Source organism: Hyperolius riggenbachi, chromosome 11 (assembly GCF_040937935.1).
Source record: "Hyperolius riggenbachi isolate aHypRig1 chromosome 11, aHypRig1.pri, whole genome shotgun sequence".
Taxonomy (NCBI): domain Eukaryota; kingdom Metazoa; phylum Chordata; class Amphibia; order Anura; family Hyperoliidae; genus Hyperolius; species Hyperolius riggenbachi.
This window is the reverse complement of record NC_090656.1, coordinates 200,323,386-200,341,781: the sequence shown is the minus strand read 5'-3', so window position 1 is coordinate 200,341,781 and position 18,396 is coordinate 200,323,386. Positions and strand designations below refer to the sequence as shown.

The 18,396-nt window shown below is 46.0% G+C and overlaps 1 protein-coding gene and 1 long non-coding RNA gene across 3 annotated transcripts in view; one reads left to right on the top strand and one right to left on the bottom strand.

Moving 5' to 3' along the window:
- LOC137538181 (uncharacterized) overlaps positions 1-18,396 on the top strand; it is a 209,781-nt gene that overhangs the window by 29,843 nt on the left and 161,542 nt on the right. The window lies entirely within an intron of this gene.
- The window catches only part of NRIP3 (nuclear receptor interacting protein 3), a 76,650-nt gene continuing 71,783 nt past the window's right edge, over positions 13,530-18,396 (bottom strand). For both annotated transcript variants that reach the window (XM_068260201.1, XM_068260200.1), the window contains one exon: positions 13,530-15,182. Coding sequence is in view for 1 of the 2 variants with exons in the window: in XM_068260200.1 (XP_068116301.1) it covers positions 15,167-15,182 (16 nt within the window). In the remaining variant the exon portion in view is untranslated. The remainder of the gene's footprint in view (positions 15,183-18,396) is intronic.

Genomic DNA, 18,396 nt, shown 5'->3' with positions numbered 1-18,396 from the left:
GAGATTGCGATTGGGTTTGTATCTGGAGATTAATGAGGATATGTACCGGGGGGAGAGATCGTGGAGAGCTTTGTAGGTTAGGGTTAGGAGTTTGAACTGAATCCTCTGGTTAATTGGCAGCCAGTGAAGAGCTTGACAAAGAGGGTCGGCAGAGGAAGATCGAGAAGAGAGATGAATGAGACGAGCAGCTGAGTTCAGTACTGACTGGAGCGGGGCCAGTTTGTTAGACGGTAGTCCACAAAGTAGTACGTTGCAGTAGTCCAGACGAGAGATTATGAGAGCATGTATTAACATTTTAGTTGTGTCTTGAGTGAGAAAGGGACGGATGCGAGATATGTTTTTGAGTTGGAGATGGCAGGAGCTGGTTATGGAGTGAACATGAGGAATAAAAGAGAGAGATGAGTCGAATATCACCCCCAAGCACCGAGCTTTGGGAACTGAAGTTATGGGAGTGTTATTAACATTTATTGTTACTTCAGGCAGGGAGGTGGACAGAGACGGTGGAAAAATTATTAGTTCCGTTTTACTCATATTAAGTTTTAGGAAGCGAGAGGACATGAAGGAGGATATAGCAGACAAGCAGTCAGGAACACGTTTAAGGAGGGAGTTAAGGTCTGGGGCAGAGAGGTACAGTTGTGTATCGTCTGCATAGAGGTGGTATTGAAACCCGAATGAGTTGATTAAATCACCAAGACCATGCATGTAGATGGAAAAGAGGAGGGGACCAAGGACAGAGCCTTGGGGAACCCCGACAGACAAAGCATGAGGAGAAGAGATCTGATCTGAGTAGGAGACTGTGAAGGACCTTCCAGAGAGGTAGGAAGATAACCATGTGAGAGCAAGGCCCTTTATTCCGACATTTGAAAGTATTTGTAGGAGTAAGGTGTGGTCGACAGTATCAAATGCTGATGACAGGTCAAGAAGGATGAGTATGGAAAATTGACCTTTGGATTTGGCTGTAAGAAGGTCATTGGCCACTTTGGTAAGGGCTGTTTCTGTGGAGTGGTTAGAGCGAAAGCCAGACTGGAACTGATCAAGTAGGGAGTTAGCAGATAAATAATGGCTTAATTCTGCATGTATATGGCGTTCAAGTAGTTTGGATGCAAATGGGAGAAGTGACACTGGGCGGTAGTTGGCAAGTGTGGTAGGATCTAAAGAAGGTTTTTTAAGTAGTGGTGTCACAACAGCTTTTTTGAGTGGGGACGGAAAGATGCCAGTAGAGAGGGACAGGTTAAATAGCGTTGTTAGTGCAGGCAAGAGAGATGATAGCTGCGGAATGAAATGGGAGGGAATAGGATCCAAAGAACAGGTGGTTAGATTAGCTTTGGCAATTTTAGAGGAAAGAGAGTGTTCAGAGAGTGGCGAGAAGGCAGTTAGAGAACAGTCAATGAGAGGTGTGGAGGTGGGATTTGAGGGCTGCATGGAGAATTCACTTCTGATTTTGTCAATTTTATCAGTGAAGTATGTTGCAAATTCTTCAGCTGATAAGCAAGATGAAGGAGGAGGAGGAGGGGGATGGAGAACGGAGTTGAAGGTGCTGAACAAGCGTTTTGGATTGTGTAAATGGGCGGATATTAGGGAAGAAAAATAGAACTTTTTTGCCACAGAGAGTGCGTTTCTGAAGTTGTTCAAGGCAATTTTATATAAGATGAAGTTCTCACTTGTGTTACTTTTCCTCCAGCGCCGTTCAGCTGCTCTAGAGCATCTTTTTAACTGTTTAGTGGTTTTGGTTATCCAGGGTTGGCGACAGACCCGGTGAGGGCGGGCATTGACGAGGGGGGTGAAGTCATCCATGACTTTTGTAATGGAGCTGTTGTAGTGTATAGCAGCCGAGTCTGGGTCAGTGAAGGATTGTGTGAGGAGAGGTGCCAGGGTATCAGAGACAGTTTGAATGTCTAGATTGCGATAGGTTCTTCGAGTATGTGAGCGTGCTTGTGCCAGGGTGGTAGGAAAAGAGGAGAGAGAGAAGCTAAGTAGGTTATGGTCAGAGAGTGGTAGTGGATCATTAGTAAAGTCAGTGACGGAGCAGAGACGAGTGAATACAAGGTCAAGCGTATGGCCAACAGTGTGGGTTGAGGTAGAGGACCACTGAGACAAGCCATAGGAGGAAGTGAGTGATAGAAGTTTTTTGGAGACAGTGTTATTGGTGTCAATAGGAATGTTAAAATCACCCATGATGATGGTAGGGATGTCAGAGGATAGGAACTGGCGAAGCCATGCAGAGAAATGATCCAAGAAAACAGAAGCAGGGCCTGGAGGGCGGTAAATAACTGCAATTTGGAGGTTCAAGGGAGAGTATAGTCGGACTGCATGGACTTCAAAGGATGGCAGGGAGAGAGAGGGAATAGGAGTAAGAGGCTTGAAGGAGCATTTATCTGAGAGGAGAATGCCCACACCACCACCATGCTTATTCCCACCTCTAGGAGTGTGGCTAAAGTGGAAACCTCCATAAGAGAGGGCGGCAGGTGAGACTGTGTCAGAAGGGGTCAGCCAGGTTTCAGTGATCCCAAAGAATGTGAAAGCATTGGAAATGAAAAGATCATGGATAAAGGGCAGTTTGTTGCCGACTGAGCGGGCATTCCAGAGGGCAGCAGAGATCGGAGGGGGTGTAGGGGGTAGGAGTGGAATATTAATAAGGTTACAGTAAGAGGGAGGGAAATTTGATTTATTGCAAACAGTGTATCAAGTGAGGAATGTTAACAAACACTTCTCTGACACTGCAAACTCTCCTGAACACAGACAGTCAGAAAGTATTTCTGCTTATATTTCAAGATGGAAAAAAAAACAGTTATGAATAAAATGCAAAGTCAACTCTCAAAGCAAAAAAGTGTACTTTGGAAACTTGTAATTTCTAAATGAATAATAATACTTATGCACAGAAGCAAATATGATAACCGTATGGCATATAAAAAGTAGGAAAACAAGTTTTTATTGAATATTATTTCAGGGTTTTATACCACTTTAAGAGATTCCTTTAAACAGCCTGGCCCATATGCAATTCACTTTTTCACCTGACTTTTCTCCTAGGAGATAATTTTTCATCTTCAATTTAGAATACGTTTTCAGCAATTTCGCAAAGGAAAAAGTAGGAGAAAATGTACTATCAAAATAATTTTGAGCATTTTTTTGCTTGCTGGGGGTTTAAAACGCATTTTATTGACAAGTTTCAAAATATCACCTAGGAGAAAATTCAGGTGAAAAACTGAATTGCATATGGGCCATGTGAGAAATTTACTGAGACTTTTTACTGACCAGAACGGGTCCTCCTTCCTCCAAAACCCCAAAGCTTTCCTCCCTCCTTATTAACACCTCACCTTACCAATATTTGCTCCCCTTCCATCAGAACTGTGCATGTATGGATCCCAGCCTCTCTGCCCCTCCTCACTACCCCATAGCTACCCCTCTTTTCCCCACACTTGTGCCTTTCTCTTTTTACCTTCAAAACAGTTCAGCTATTGGACTTCAGTTCCTCTTTCTTTACATCAACCTTGGCTGTCCCCCCTACTCCTTATGGTCCATTTTCCATCAACGTGTCCCCTAAATAGACTGCTGTCCTTATGATCCTTCTTCTCCTAAAACCTGTCCCCCTGATTGTCCCCAGTCCTTATGTTCCTTCTTCTCCCACAATTCCCCCCCCCCCCCCAATAAACCCCAGTTCCTATGATCTTTCTTCTCCCACAACTGACCCCCTGATGCACTCCAGTCCTTATGATCCTTCCACACAACTGTCCCCCTGATACACCCCAGTCCCTATAATCCTCCCCCCCCCCACAACTGTCCCCCTGATGCACCTCAGGCCTTATGATCCTTCCCCCACAACTGTCCCCCTGATGCACCCCAGTCCTTATGATCCTTCCCCCCCCACAACTGTCCCCCTGATGCACCTCAGTCCTTATGATCCTCCCCCACAATTGTCCCCCTGATGCACCTCAGTCCTTTTGATCCTTCCCCCCACAACTGTCCCCCTGATGCACCCCAGTCCTTATGTTTCTTCTTCCACAATTGTTCCCTGATATACCCCAGTCCTTATGATACTTCTCCTACAACTGTCCCCCTGATGGACCCCAGTTCTTATGATCTTTCTTCTCCCACAACTGTCCCCCTGACGGACCGCTGCTTATTGCTCTTACACACTCCCATGCATAAAAAGTGGAGATGTTTTAGAACATCAACATAGTAATGCAGAACTATAAAAAAAAAAGTTTCATTACATGTTAGATAAAGTAATTAATTTTCACAGTCCTCTCTGTAAAAAAAAAAAAACACAAAACCTGGCGCAGGAAATTTTTTAATTTAATAAGGACATAGCTAAACTGTCAAAACTGCTCTGGTTTATAAGTGGGAAACAAGGTCTGGATGCGAAGGGGTTAATCCTCTACTACTGCTTCAACTATATTAATAATTGTATGCTGGAAACTCAATAAAAACTAGAAATAGAAAAAAAAATAGAAAGTTTCATAGAATGTCTTTTTTCAACCAAAATAACTATGTAACTATGTAAGTTTTGCCTGCAGCAGAGTCCTCCCTTAGTGTCAGTGTGAATTTGTAATCTGTAATAACTTTATTAGGACGGTACAGTTGACAGTGCAGCTCCCCTGCTGACTAGCAGATGGAATAAGATGCTGGAGGGAACAGCCATCCGTGGGGATTCTTGTATCAATCAGATGAGATGAGGAAGAGGAGGGAATCCTGAAAGAGGCCTCATTACTGGAGTGTCTTGTAATAGAGAGAGACAGGCGCCCAGCACACAACATGCTGACTGAGATAATTACTGACCGGCCAGTAGCTCCACAATAAGCCAGATATAATTTCATTCACTTCCTCCTCTTTCAGTATCGGTACTGGCCATATAATCACAGACAGCCACTAAAGGAGCACCCCAACCACAACTGATATTACCAAAGATTTGTACCACCCAATCTGACAGGAACCCAGAGATGGCCGCCCCCAGGAAAGGGGGGTCTTCTTCAGGATCTAGAGTGACGCTGATCCTGTGGGACGGGGAAGGGTTTTCAAGGTAAAAGTGAATGGAGCTGTAGGATAGGGAGTGATTATTTGTGATAAATGTGTTATGCAGCTCTCAAAGCAGCCACTCCAGGTTAGTGATAGGAAGTCCGGATCTTTTTAAGGATTCGGATCATATGAATCGGATCGTTGAAAAGATCCGTATCTTTGAACCGAATCATTTGAATCATTTTACTAGGGAAGCAGACTGGGAGTGAAATGACTAGCAAGACAGGACTTTCCCTGCACTGTACATTCTGTATGTTCCTGTTTCTTCCAGACAGACATCCACTGTGAACCGAATCTTTCATTGTGATGATCCGGATGATTCGACAAAAAGATCAGGATCAAATGAACAATTCGTTCTCCTCCAACATTACTGAGCATGTACAAACAGTCTAACGTGGCTTAGCCCAGTATAACGTACAGCATGCAGCACTTTGTTTAAACGTGCTGTGTTACGATGTAACGCAACGTGTGCACTGTGAACAGCACATTGATTTTACAGTGCTGTGAGTTAGGCTGCGTTACTGGCTGCTGTAACGTGGGACTTTAACATCCCACTGTGAAACCAGCCTAAAAGTAAATATAGCTGTTGGATTGGGAGGGCTTATTTTTAAAAGTGAATGAAGCTGTTATGGCCCATACTCACGGGCTACAATGAGTGAGTATGAGGCGTTGCACGGGCGCGCACCCCGAACAGTCGCTCGTCGCTGCTGTCGCCAGGCGATTGGCGCGGTCAATCGCCCAGCGACAGTTGCCGCCGCAACTGTCGCTAGTCCGCGTGAGTATGCAGGCTAGCGACAGCAACCAGCAGGGAATACCCTGAGCTTCCGGCGGGGGGAGGAACTTCAGCGACAGCTTCCTTCACGTCAGTTGCCAGGTCCCTCCGCCGTGTGTATGCAGAGGGACCTGGCGACGAGCTGTCGCCGGCCTGTCGCGCACACGCTCCCGTGTGCTAGCGACAGGCCAGAAATGTTGCCCGTGAGTATGGGGCATTAGATAAGGAGGGGTTCATTATACTAAAGATGAATGAAGTGATGGGGTAAGAAAGGGTTCTTTATATTAAAAGACAATGAAGCTGTAGAAATGGAAGGAGTTATTCATGGTAAAGGTGAATGAAGCTGTGAGGTAAAGAGGGTTTCTGGATGGTAATGGTGAATAAATCAATGGGATATGGATTCATTTTCCACACTAAAGGTGAATGAAGCTGTGAGATAGGAAATGGTTTTCCATTGTAAAAACAATCTGTGCGAAAGGGAAGAATTCTTCGTAGCAAAAGTGAATGAAGCATTCTTCACAGTAAAGGTGAACACGCACGCACGCACACACACACACACACACACACACGCACGCACGCACGCACGCACGCACGCACGCACGCACGCACGCACGCACGCACACACACACACACACACACACACACACTTTTTTTTTTTTTTTACACACACACACTAATTTGCAAAAGCATTCGGCCCCCTTGAAGTTTTCCACATTTTGTCATATTGCTGCCACAGGCATGATTCAATTTTATTGGAATTCCACGTGAAAGACCAATACAAAGTGATGTACACATGAGAAGTGGAACGAAAATCATACATGATTCCAAACATTTTTTACAAATAAATAACTGCAAAGTGGGGTGTGCATAATTATTCAGCCCCCTTTGGTCTGAGTGCAGTCAGTTGCCCATAGACATTGCCTGATGAGTGCTAATGACTAGAGTGCACCTGTGTGTAATCTAATGTCAGTACAAATACAGCTGCTCTGTGAGGGCCTCAGAGGTTGTCTAAGAGAAGATTGGGAGCAACAACACCGTGAAGTCCAAAGAACACACCAGACAGGTCAGGGATAAAGTTATTGAAAAATTTAAAGCAGGCTTAGGCTACAAAAAGATTTCCAAAGCCTTGAACATCCCAAGGAGCACTGTTCAAGCGATCATTCAAAAATGGAAGGAGTATGGCACAACTGTACACCTACCAAGACAAGGCCATCCACCTAAACTCACAGGCCGAACAAGGAGAGCGCTGATCAGAAATGCAGTCAAGAAGCCCATGGTGACTCTGGACGAGCTGCAGAGATCTACAGCTCAGTTGGGGGAATCTGTCCATAGGACAACTATTAGTTGTGCACTGCACAAGGTTGGCCTTTATGGAAGAGTGGCAAGAAGAAAGCCATTGTTAACAGAAAAGCATAAGAAGTCACGTTTGCAGTTTGCCACAAGCCATGTGGGGGACACAGCAACCATGTGGAAGAAGGTGCTCTGGTCAGATGAGACCAAAATGGAACTTTTTGGCCAAAATGCAAAACGCTATGTGTGGCGAAAAACTAACACTGCACTTTGAACACAACATCCCCACTGTCAAATATGATGGTGGCAGCATCATGCTCTGGGGGTGCATCTCTTCAGCAGGGACAGGGAAGCTGGTCAGAGTTGATGGGAAGATGGATGGAGCCAAATACAGGGCAATCTTGGAAGAAAACCTCATGGAGTCTGCAAAAGACTTGAGACTGGGGCAGAGGTTCACCTTCCAGGAGGACGACCTAAACGTAAACCTAGGGCAACAATGGAATGGTTTAAAACAAAACTTATGCATGAGTTAGAATTGCCCAGTCAAAGTGCAGATCTAAATCCAATCGAGAATCTGTGGCAAGATCTAAAAACTGCTGTTCAGAAACACTGTCCATCTAATCTGACTGAGCTGGAGCTGTTTTGCAAAAGAAGAATGGGCAAGGATTTCAATCTCTAGATGTGCAAAGCTGGTAGAAACATACCCTAAAAGACTGGCAGCTGTAATTGCAGCAAAAGGTGGTTCTACAAAGTATTGACTCAGGGGGCTGAATAATTATGCACACCCCACTTTGCAGTTATTTTTTATTCAAAAATGTTTGATGATTTTCATTCCACTTCTCACGTGTACAGCACTTTGTATTGGTCTTTCACGTGGAATTCCAATAAAGTTGATTCATGTTTGTGGCAGCAGGGATGCTCAAATTCGGCTTCGGGAGATATCCGGATTTTTGCTATCCGGATATCTCCCAGTAATGCTGTGCGGGCTGGGCGGGGGGGTCAAGCTTACCTCTCTGTCGTCTTCTTCGGTCGTCCCTCGGCGCCTCCCACGATGCGCTCCAAGCGGCGGTCACCTGATAACAAACACCTCCTCCTTCCGGGTTGAAGGAGGAAGTGTTTGTAATCACGTGACGCGCATGGAGCGCATCGTGGGAGGCGCCGAGGGACAACCGAAGAAGACGTCAGAGAGGTAAGCTTGACCCCCCCGCCCAGCCCGCACAGCATTACTGGGAGATATCCGGATAGCAAAAATCCGGAGATCTCCCGAAGCCGAATTTGAGCATCCCTATGTGGCAGTAATATGACAAAATGTGGAAAACTTCAAGGGGGCCAAATACTTTTGCAAACCACTGTATATGTATATATATATATTATAAGCTAGGAAACTCTTCTAAAACAAACCGACAGCAATAAAAACCCTAAAAGAAGTTCTAACCCTACTTAGGCCTGATACTCTCTTGAGCGCTTTCAGCAACCGGACTGTCTCTGACCGAAGTTGGGTCGCAGAGCTCAGAGAAGCTCTTTTGCATAGATAACAAGTGAAGTTTCTTAACTCTTCCTGTACTGGAAACAGTACAAGACTCATATTCTTAGCTGTACTACACATCCAAATCATTATCTAATAAGTTTTTTTTTTCACCTCAGATTTCCTTTAAAACTGCCAGAAATTGCTCCGTAAAACACTGCAAAAAATCATTACAAAATTAACAATTTCATTTGCAAATAGTGATTTCTAGTGGACCCCAGCCCTGCGCAGATCCCCAAAAGGAGAATGTTCTAGCAAATTGGCAGGAGGACCCCTTTAATGTGGGCAGAGGGGACCCATCAGGTGATATGAGGAATATTGTAATTCATTTCTGCAGCCAGAAAACACACACAAGAAGCATCAGGGAGGAGACCAATGTGACACCACAGAACATGCAATACCGTTTATTGTAACAATGTGCAGTAATAAACATGTCAGCACTGATAGAGAAGATTGGCACATTTCTATCGAGGGTGGATTGTCTGCGCAGTGTGGCTGTGGAGTCCCGCCTCTGCTGGCGGCAGCCAATCGGCATGAGGGCGCGTAAAAGGATGGAGATTATTTTGTTTTAACCCGAGCCTTCCTGTCTCTACATGTAATGTCTCCCTGGACATTTCCCTGCTTCTGATTGGACAGTGCTGAGGCATGAGGCACCCCCAGCCATGAAGCCATAGGCCTAATATCTGTTCCTCCAAATCACCACTTGTGGTCCAGTTAAATTTATAATCTAGAGTTTTCAGTCACGGAACTGGGACTTGTAGTCTTTTTCATCCCAGAGGGCAATGGGTCAAATCCGCAGATTCATTTCAAGTGAAATTCCACTGTAATTACAAAAAAGAAACCCTGCTCTATACATATAGCCAGGCCCGGATTTACATCACCGGAGCCTTATGGCCTATACTCACGGGCTACATAAGTGGCCTGTCGCCAGCACGCGTGAGCGTGTGCGCGACAGGCCAGTGACAGCTCGTCGCCAGCTCCCTCCGCGTACACACTGGAAGAGGGATCAGCTGTGCGACGGAAGCTGTCGCCAACGTTCCTCCCCCCTCGCCGGAAGTGCAGTCTATTTGCAATTATGTTGCTGTCGCTAGTCCGCATACTCACGCGGACTAGCAACAGTTGCGGCGGCAACTGTCGCCAGGCGATTGACCGCGGTCAATCGCCTGGCGACATCAGCGACGGATCGGGGTGCGCGCCCGTGCAACGCCTCATACTCACGGGCGACAATTGTAGCCCGTGAGTATGGGCCATTAGGCACAGATGTCCTGGCAACCTAGACCCGCCCCTCCATGAACCTACAAACCCCCGCCGAACCGCACCTCAAGTGTGCTGGCTAGCCTGGTCACTTCTTCCTTACTTCCCTTTGCTGTCATAGGTATCTACGGGTGCCCCTTAGTATTAGATAGCCAGATGAACCCTCAATATTAGGTAGCTAGAGATGCAGGGGCCCCAACCGTCCTGTTTTCGTCGGGACGATCACGGGTTGGGGAGGGGTCCCGCTGTCCCGGGATACCCCCCCTTGTGTCCCGGCAAGCAGCGGAGGTGAAAAAAGGATTGAGGCGCCAGCCGGCGGCTGTGGTGTGTGGGATGCGGGTCTGGGATAAGATTGTCCCTCCCTCCAAATGTGCCCCCCAGTGTCCACCTGTATGGAGAGATAAGAGCACAGCGGAGCGGGCAGTCTTACCATTCCTCCTCGCGTACCGGGCATCTTGCTTCAATCTACTTCCTGTGATGTCACAGGAAGCAGAAAGCGGAGAAGAGCCAGCGATGCCTGGTACGCGAGGAGGAATGGTAAGACTGCCCGTGTTCCAACTAACTAGCATACATTGACAAAACAGCATACATTTAAAGTGATATACCCCTTTTTAGTAGAATCAGTGTCCCCTTGCACGCTCGCTGGGCTGCGGGCTCGGTCCTCGCTTAGCTCGGACAACTTTTTATTCTAACTCTATGTCCACTTGGATAGTGGAGATTGCACATCAGCACCCAGACAGCTAACTCGGGTTGAAAAGGTTAATGCTGCTGATGGGCATTATGGGGTTAATGTATGCCCTGCATGACTTTGCACATGCTCATTTGTATGCTATTTTGTCGGGTATGCTAAAATGTTGGAACACCCGCTCCGCTGCGCTCTTATCTCTCCATACAGGGGGACACTGGGGGGCACATTTGGAGGGAGGGACAATCTTATCCCAGACCCGCATCCCACACACCACAGCCGCCGGCTGGCGCCTCGATCCTTTTTTTCACCTCCCACCCATGGGCGCCCTCACCCTTCTCCCCACCATTTTTTAATAAATGACCATTTATTCATTTATGCAGATATATATATATATATATATATATATATATATATATATATATATATATATATATATAATGATTGACTAGGGGTGTGTCAGGGGGGGGGGGGTTGGGGGGTGTCAGGGGTGTGGCTTAAGTGTCCCGGTTTCTCATCTCAAAAAGTTGGGAGGTATGGAGATGCCCTCTACTGAAGGCAGATCTGGTCAGTGGAAATTATGCAGAGACCCGGGTGAGTAACCTCTCCTATACGGGATGGGACTTTGCATAGGGAAGGAGTGAGGGAGGCATTAGGGAAGTGGAGTAAGCCACCTTTCCATCATCATGCACCTGTAAGCACGTGCCTACGGTGCCTTATGGGAATTCCACCCATAAGGTGCTGCATATAGCAGTACAACACAAGTGTATCTGGAATATAAAGTGTTTTTATTATATTATATAATCCTGCATCAACTTCTTCTTCATCAATTTGCATCTCATTAACCATCCCTGTACTCTCTACTCCAAACAGACTACTGTTGCCGTTGTTTAAAAAAAAATGCAATGCAAGCTTGCTGTGAGTTGTAAATTGGCACCTGGCTGCAGTTTGAAATGGAAAGATCATTTTTTAATAATGTTGAATTGCAAATACACTTGTGCTGCACTGATCACTCGCAATTTTGAAAGAAAAGTGGGATTTCCTTTTAATTCCATCATGTGGCATTCACACAGATGTTACGATCTAATCTAACCATCGACTTGCCATTTACCAACAAGCAACATTTGTAAAGCGCTTTTCTCCTGTAGGACTCAAAGCACATAAGCATGGCTCAGACCAGTAATTGGTTGATTGGTAAATTTTAGTAGAGGAAGAATTCTACAAGTCCGCAAATGCCCGGCTAAACAGGTGGCTTTTTAGTCTCCGGGGATGGAGTTGTTTACTAGGTGTGGTAGGGAATTCCAAAGTGTAGGGGCAGCATGACAGAAAGCTCTGGCTCCAAAGGTTTTGAGGTGCACTCTGAGACGGCAACTGTTTTAGGCCCGGTTCACATTAGCGGTTGTTTGCCAAACGGACCGGATGACCTGACCGGATCCGGACTGGATCCGGATCGGAACCGTACGGTTCTGATCCGGATCCGATCCGGATCCGGTCAGGTTGCATCAGGTGGTAATCAGGATGCGATCCGGATCCGTTTGGCAAAGTTAACGTAAAAAAAAAAAAATGTTGGGGTCTGGGAGGTCAGCAGAAGGGGGACCTGTGGAATCAGGCCCTCTGCTGTTTAGCACTCACCTCCACCTCCGACATGCTGCCAACATCCTGCCAACACCTCCAGCTCGTGCTGCTCCACTCCAAAATGCTTGCCCATGTGTCCCCAGCCAATATCGCCGCAAAAATCCGCATAGGAAGTGGGGTAGAACATCCGGATTTCTCAGCCAGTGTGTTGTGCGGCCTCCGGTTCCCATTTGTTTGTATTGGCCGGATGGTGCAGTCCGGCTCCGCCCCGGATACGGCTGCCGGAGGGGCCGGATGAAAAAATAGCGCATGTTGGAACGGAGGCCGGAGTCCGGATCCGGCCCGGATCCGGTCCGGCTCCGGTTCTGCAGAACGGACCCATGTGAACGGACGCATAGGCTTTAATTGCTATGCCGTGCGTCCGTTCCGTCCGTTCTGCAGGCGGTGCGGCTCCGGCACGCCGATTCCGGAGGGCCACCGCAAGTGTGAACCGGGCCTTACAGCAACAAGTTTGAGGACTTCACAGTCTCTCATTGTTGACCTCCAAATATTAGTCCCCAAACATGTCCTGTCATGTATTACCTGATGCAAAGCTGCAGGGAAATTCAGTCATCGGATGAGGGCTTCTCTGATTGGAGAAAACTTCAAAGGAAAGCGTCAGGTTTTGATAGTGAAGTTGAATTTTAATCTTGTTCATTCACACTAATAAAAAATGTTTATGCTTTTTTTTTAGCCACCATCTGCCAGGTCCATTATTGTTGTGATTTTTAGAAAACGATCGTTTTTGTGAATAGAACGTTCAGAACTAAAGAAAAGATTGTATTTAACTGATCCACAACATTAGGCCGACAGGGTCATATGCATAGCCCAGACCCCCCTGCACGCCTCCCCCTGCTGCATGACATACTCCCTGCTGGAAGGCAGTACGTTACTGGGATTTACGCTGTTCCACGCATGACTTACATGACTGTAAGTCATGTAAGTCATGCGTGGACTGTAAGACTGTAACGCGCTGTTGACTTTGCGGTGGGACGGCAGCTGATCGGGTACTTCTGGCACAATGTGACGTGGCGAGTGTGCTAGGCCCCATTGCCTTGCATTGTTGCGTATCACTGCGGTAAAATAGGGTAACGCAACGTACATTTGCAAGGCAAGTGTAAAAGGGGCCTCAAAGAATACAAGCTGTTCCTGATATTAAAACCAGTTGCGATTCTATCTATGAAAAAAATCTACCACTCTGATCGACCAGACCTGTAAGGAAACGATCCATAATGCGATCATTGAGGATCGATTTGACCCATCAGCTTCTGCAATCTGAAAATTTGACCGCAAATACGATCGTCCACAAAATTGTACCACCTTGGTTCAAAGGAGAAAAAGTGGAGGAGAAGCATAGTAATCTGGAGGAAAAGTAGTTTGGAGCAAAAAATTAAATTTCTCTGTAATTTTAAATTCGACCCCATTGCTTGGGGATCGCTTATCCCAGTCACACAAGCATGGAAGCAGTGTTGCCAACTCATCCCTTTAATTACTGACACATATGAATTATACAGGTTTTGTGGGTAGGTAGATGCAGTTAAGGTACCGATTATGTGCAAATAGCCCCAGAACCTGTATAACTTAGATGTGTCAGTAATTAAAGGGATGAGTTGGCAACACTGCATGGAAGAAGTCCATCAAATTCCAAATGTACTGTTTTTGTTTTTTTAAAGCGCTGCGTGTTGCTACCCCTCTGACATTGCAGACTGGACTAGCCCAGACAGATCTGAGGTGGATGACAGTAAGTTACTTCTGCCTCTGACTGCTGGTGCCTCATAGGGGGACCCTGTACAGAGGAGCTCAGTAGTACCGCTATTATGTGGCCTCAGTGCTTAAAGCACACAGTGCATTATGGGAGGTCACAGCGAAAGGTCATGTGACATACTGACTTCCTGATCACTGAGATCAAATGCAGAGCCTGAGCCCAGGCTGTGGTCATTAGAGAACATTTATGGCAAGGTTGGAGCACATTTTGGTAAGACCGCACTGAACCACCTACCTACAAAGGCAATATGGCCTTGATTGTTCTGTTTCGTAACAGTTTTGCCATTGACAATACACAGTAAGCGTTCCGTCCATCCTAAAGCGATGTATCAGTTACTGGTGGAGTCCGCTGGGTTACACAGTGCATTATCTGTTTTTGAAAACTCTGGTGGATAAATCTCAGTGCTCCTGCATTCCCAGCCCTGCACATTTGCTGCACCCGTTGTCAGAGGCTCCCCCCGGATTCTAATATCTTTTAGGAATTCTGTTGGGAATATCTCTGTGCTGCTGCATTCCCAGCTCTGCACACCTGCTGCACCCATTGTCAGAGCCCCCCCCCCCCCCGGGTTCTAATATCTTTAAGGAATTCTGTTCTGGGGATATATCTGTGCTGCTGCATTTTAAAGTAGTTACTTTCCTAGAGCCCCGTTTTTTTTTCAGTCTGTCTCTGGTACAATCTCTGCCCTCATGACTTCCCAGCTCCTGCTGCTCCCATTACCAGTGACTCCTCCACCCCTCCTTGATTTTTCTGTCTCTCAAGGATTACAGAAGTAGCATCTCTACTCTCCTGACACAGTCATTACCAGGCATCTCTCTCTCTCCCCTCCTCCCCTCATACTGTTTCTCAGGGATTCTCTACCCTCCTGAGTTCCCAGCTCTGCACATCAGCTGTACCCATTTCCCCTACTGGGTTTCTTATTTATTTTTGCTGTAGCGGTACTTCAGGCCTCCAGACTCCACCTGTAACAGAAGCACCACTTCGAGGTGGAGCGAGTATGTCAGAAATCGGACAGCAGTAGCAGTCAGACGTCTATATCGGCGTACAGTGAGTGTCGTTATCTAGAAATTCCAGCATAGTAAAATACATCTAGTAAAAAAATTGTAACAGAGGAGTAGTTGGGAGACAATGGGGGCGGGGTATAAAAAGCACAGAGAGATCTGGGAGCCGGACACATGAGGGGACACAACATTCCTTCAGATCTGGTCAGAATAACGACTTTTCTCGCTCAGCTGGCATCTCGTCTTCTCTTCATGCATCTGATGGACTGACACAAACAGGAAACGGTTACTGCAGCATTCACTTACTGATGCTCAGCGATTGTTTGTTTATTTTTTAAGCTCTGTACATCTATGGACTAGCTTAGGAAATATTCCACTATTCACAAACATAGTAATTTATAGATGGCTCCAGTTTGCTTTAAATTCTGCTGTTTCAAAGTTGTTAAAGGACACCAGAGGTGAATATAAACTAATGAAATAAACCATTGTATCTATCCTCCTTCTCCTAAAATGACCTTTTAAGTTATTCCACCTTTTTTTTATATTTACATCTACTTTTTAAGTTTTTACTGTTTTCATGTTTTTGCTCAATGACACATTCATTGAAGTATGCCAGAGCTAAAATTCAAAAACTGTTGACCCTTTTTATCTCTTTCCTGCTCTCAGAAGCCATTTTCTGCTAGGAAAGTGTTTTATAGTTATCATTTCTCATCAGTGAGGGTCACACTGTAGTCTGACACAATCTTGATTCAGACAGGAACTGCCACTTACATACCTGATGTTTAACTCTTTCAGGCAGAGAAATAAAAAAGGAACACAGCATAGTTATTTGTGTGCTTGGCACTATACATACACATGTCTGTCTCATCATGTCACATGTCACCTCGGGTATCCTTTAAGCTCTGTACATGTAGGGACTAGCTTAGGAAATATTACACTATTTACAAAGATAATGATTTTCAGATGGCTCCAGATTGCTTTAAATTCTACTGGTTCATAGTTGTTAAAGAGGCACTGTAGTGACACATAGTAGCATGCAGTAAATTATTGCATAATTCTGCATCAACTCATAATTATTTGTATCTCATTGACCATCACTAATCAGGACTATCCTTTGATGTTAGGAAGGAATACCACTTTGCTGATGGGGCCATATACATTGAAGCAGGCCTTCTGGGCACACGGCGCTGGCCACGTTGCGCATGAGTAGGGCCACACTATAGCTGCAATGCTGTAGTCCGCAGCCCATGCATGGTGTACCTATTGGTATGCTGCCCGTGAGCTGGGTATAGGGTGAGCCGAATGACGCCTACTATTCCTCTTCAGAGTCGTAGTAACTTGGAGCAGTGGCGTACCTACCATATGGCTGCATGTGCTCACAGCACCGGGTGTAGCCATGGCTAGGGGTGCCTCTTTGGTGCTCAGCCACTGTGTTCTTCCACCTGGGACCTTTTTCCATAGTTTAGGCGACATTCAGGAAAATAGCAGCAGGCAGTGCAGGGGACTGTACTACTTCCTGCACTAGCTGTAGTACCCCTCCCCCTTCCGGTCCCTTGGGCAATGTGTCTCCTCGGTCACTAGCCACAGTCTGCAGTGAGTGAATGTGCAGAGCAGCAGGGTGAGTAGAGAGAATGATTGCTGTGCTGCAGCTGGGACATTAGCAGGGAGAGGTGGCAGGATATGCTTAGTGCTTCAGAAGTTGCCTGTCATTAGTAGTCATGTGCACTGGCTGCTGTAATACCAGAGTGCTATTAATTATCTATCCTGATCAGAGTAATTAATCAATAATGCAGGGCAGTCTGCTGTTGCAACTTCTGTAGTGAGCAGAGAAGCAAGCCTCAGACAGTTTAGATTAGCTTGATTGCAGGTAATATTATCTCTTTCCCAGCTCCCTCTCCCACCCTGTTGTCTTCCCCATGACCCTTTCCTCTTTTCAGATTTTAGTGGCGTTTTTAACAGCATGTCCCCGCCAAAAAGCACTGGTGAGAGGTTTTACTGCCATTTCTCCTCTCCCACCAGGTTCTCTGTCCTGTGCCTCTACCTCTTTACCCCCCCCCCCCCTTTCCCATGCATCTCCCTCTTTCATATGTCCCCCTATTCTGACTGTCCTCAGCGGAGCTCACAATCTATTTGTACCATAGTCATAGCCTAATGTTCTACCATATTATTATTGTGTATTTTTATATAGCACTGACATCTTCTGCAGCATTGTATACAGTGTACAGAGTTTCATAATGGTTAGCTCCCTCCACATGCTGATGACTCCATTTCCCCCAAAATCCCCCAGAATTTGCAGCGAAATGCTAGGCACCCCATCCCGTCAATCCTCCCATCCGGATCCCCGGAATTACCCTTATGCATCCCGAGCACTATAGCATTCATGCTATAGCGGCCCCCCCAGCTGAAACCAACCGCTTTGCACGCATGTGTAATTCAGGGATCCGGCAATCGGCAGACCCCAAATGACTTCTCCTTCTAAGTTGCTATGACTCAGAGGGGGAATAGTATTTAACACCGCGGGGAATTTCAGCCGCAGCAGGGTGAGCCGCCATTCACCTCGCCCTGCGCCCAACTCACTGGTGGCATTACAATACGTATGCATATAGATAACCATAAATGTTGTGTTTAGCATCCTTTTCCACAAAATAAACTGTATTTTTGGATTTGGCCAGTTAAACTGTCACTAAATTGTGTATATTCTCAAGAACTCCGTAGCAAAGATGACTTGGTATTCTACAGATTTGAATACATAGATCAGGCTTTCTCAACCAGGGTTCCTTGAGGACTCTGCAGGGGTTCCTTGGCATTTTCCCCCATTGTGGGGGAAGTATAATAGAGAACATTATATTAAGTGTATCAGAATAATAATGAGCACATTAATAAAAAGCACTAGAATAAGAAGACAGTATAATAAGGGGCAATGCAATAGGGGGTAGTGAAATAAACAGCTACACCTAGTTTTAAAGACCATACCTTCAGCAAAATAAATGTAGGGGTTACTTGAGATCCACAAATTATTTACAGGGTACCTCCAGGGTAAAAAGGTTGAGAAAGGCTGCCATAAATTGTAGCTACAAGATATCCCATAAGTTGTTCAATTTCATGTATATGTTACGGCCAGAACTGGAAGTCTGGCCACTTCGGGTTCTGACCGGTCAAAATGCAAAGTGACCACATTACTGCGGCCAATGTCAGAAACAGACTTCAATAAGTTGAGGGTAGGCACACCAATAGATCAATTGCGTCGGGTGCTTGGTATTATGGCATAGGCAGCCAATCACAATCAATACTCTTCAAGTATACCAGCACACCGTGTTCATAATCAAACACGCTTTTTTATTGAGCCATTATATCCACGAATACACCGACAATTGTTTCGGGGGCCTCGCAGGGTCCCCCTTCATCAAGGCTTGCGGTAACCACAAGCCTTGATGAAGGGGGACCCTGTGAGGCCCCCGAAACAATTGTCGGTGTATTCGT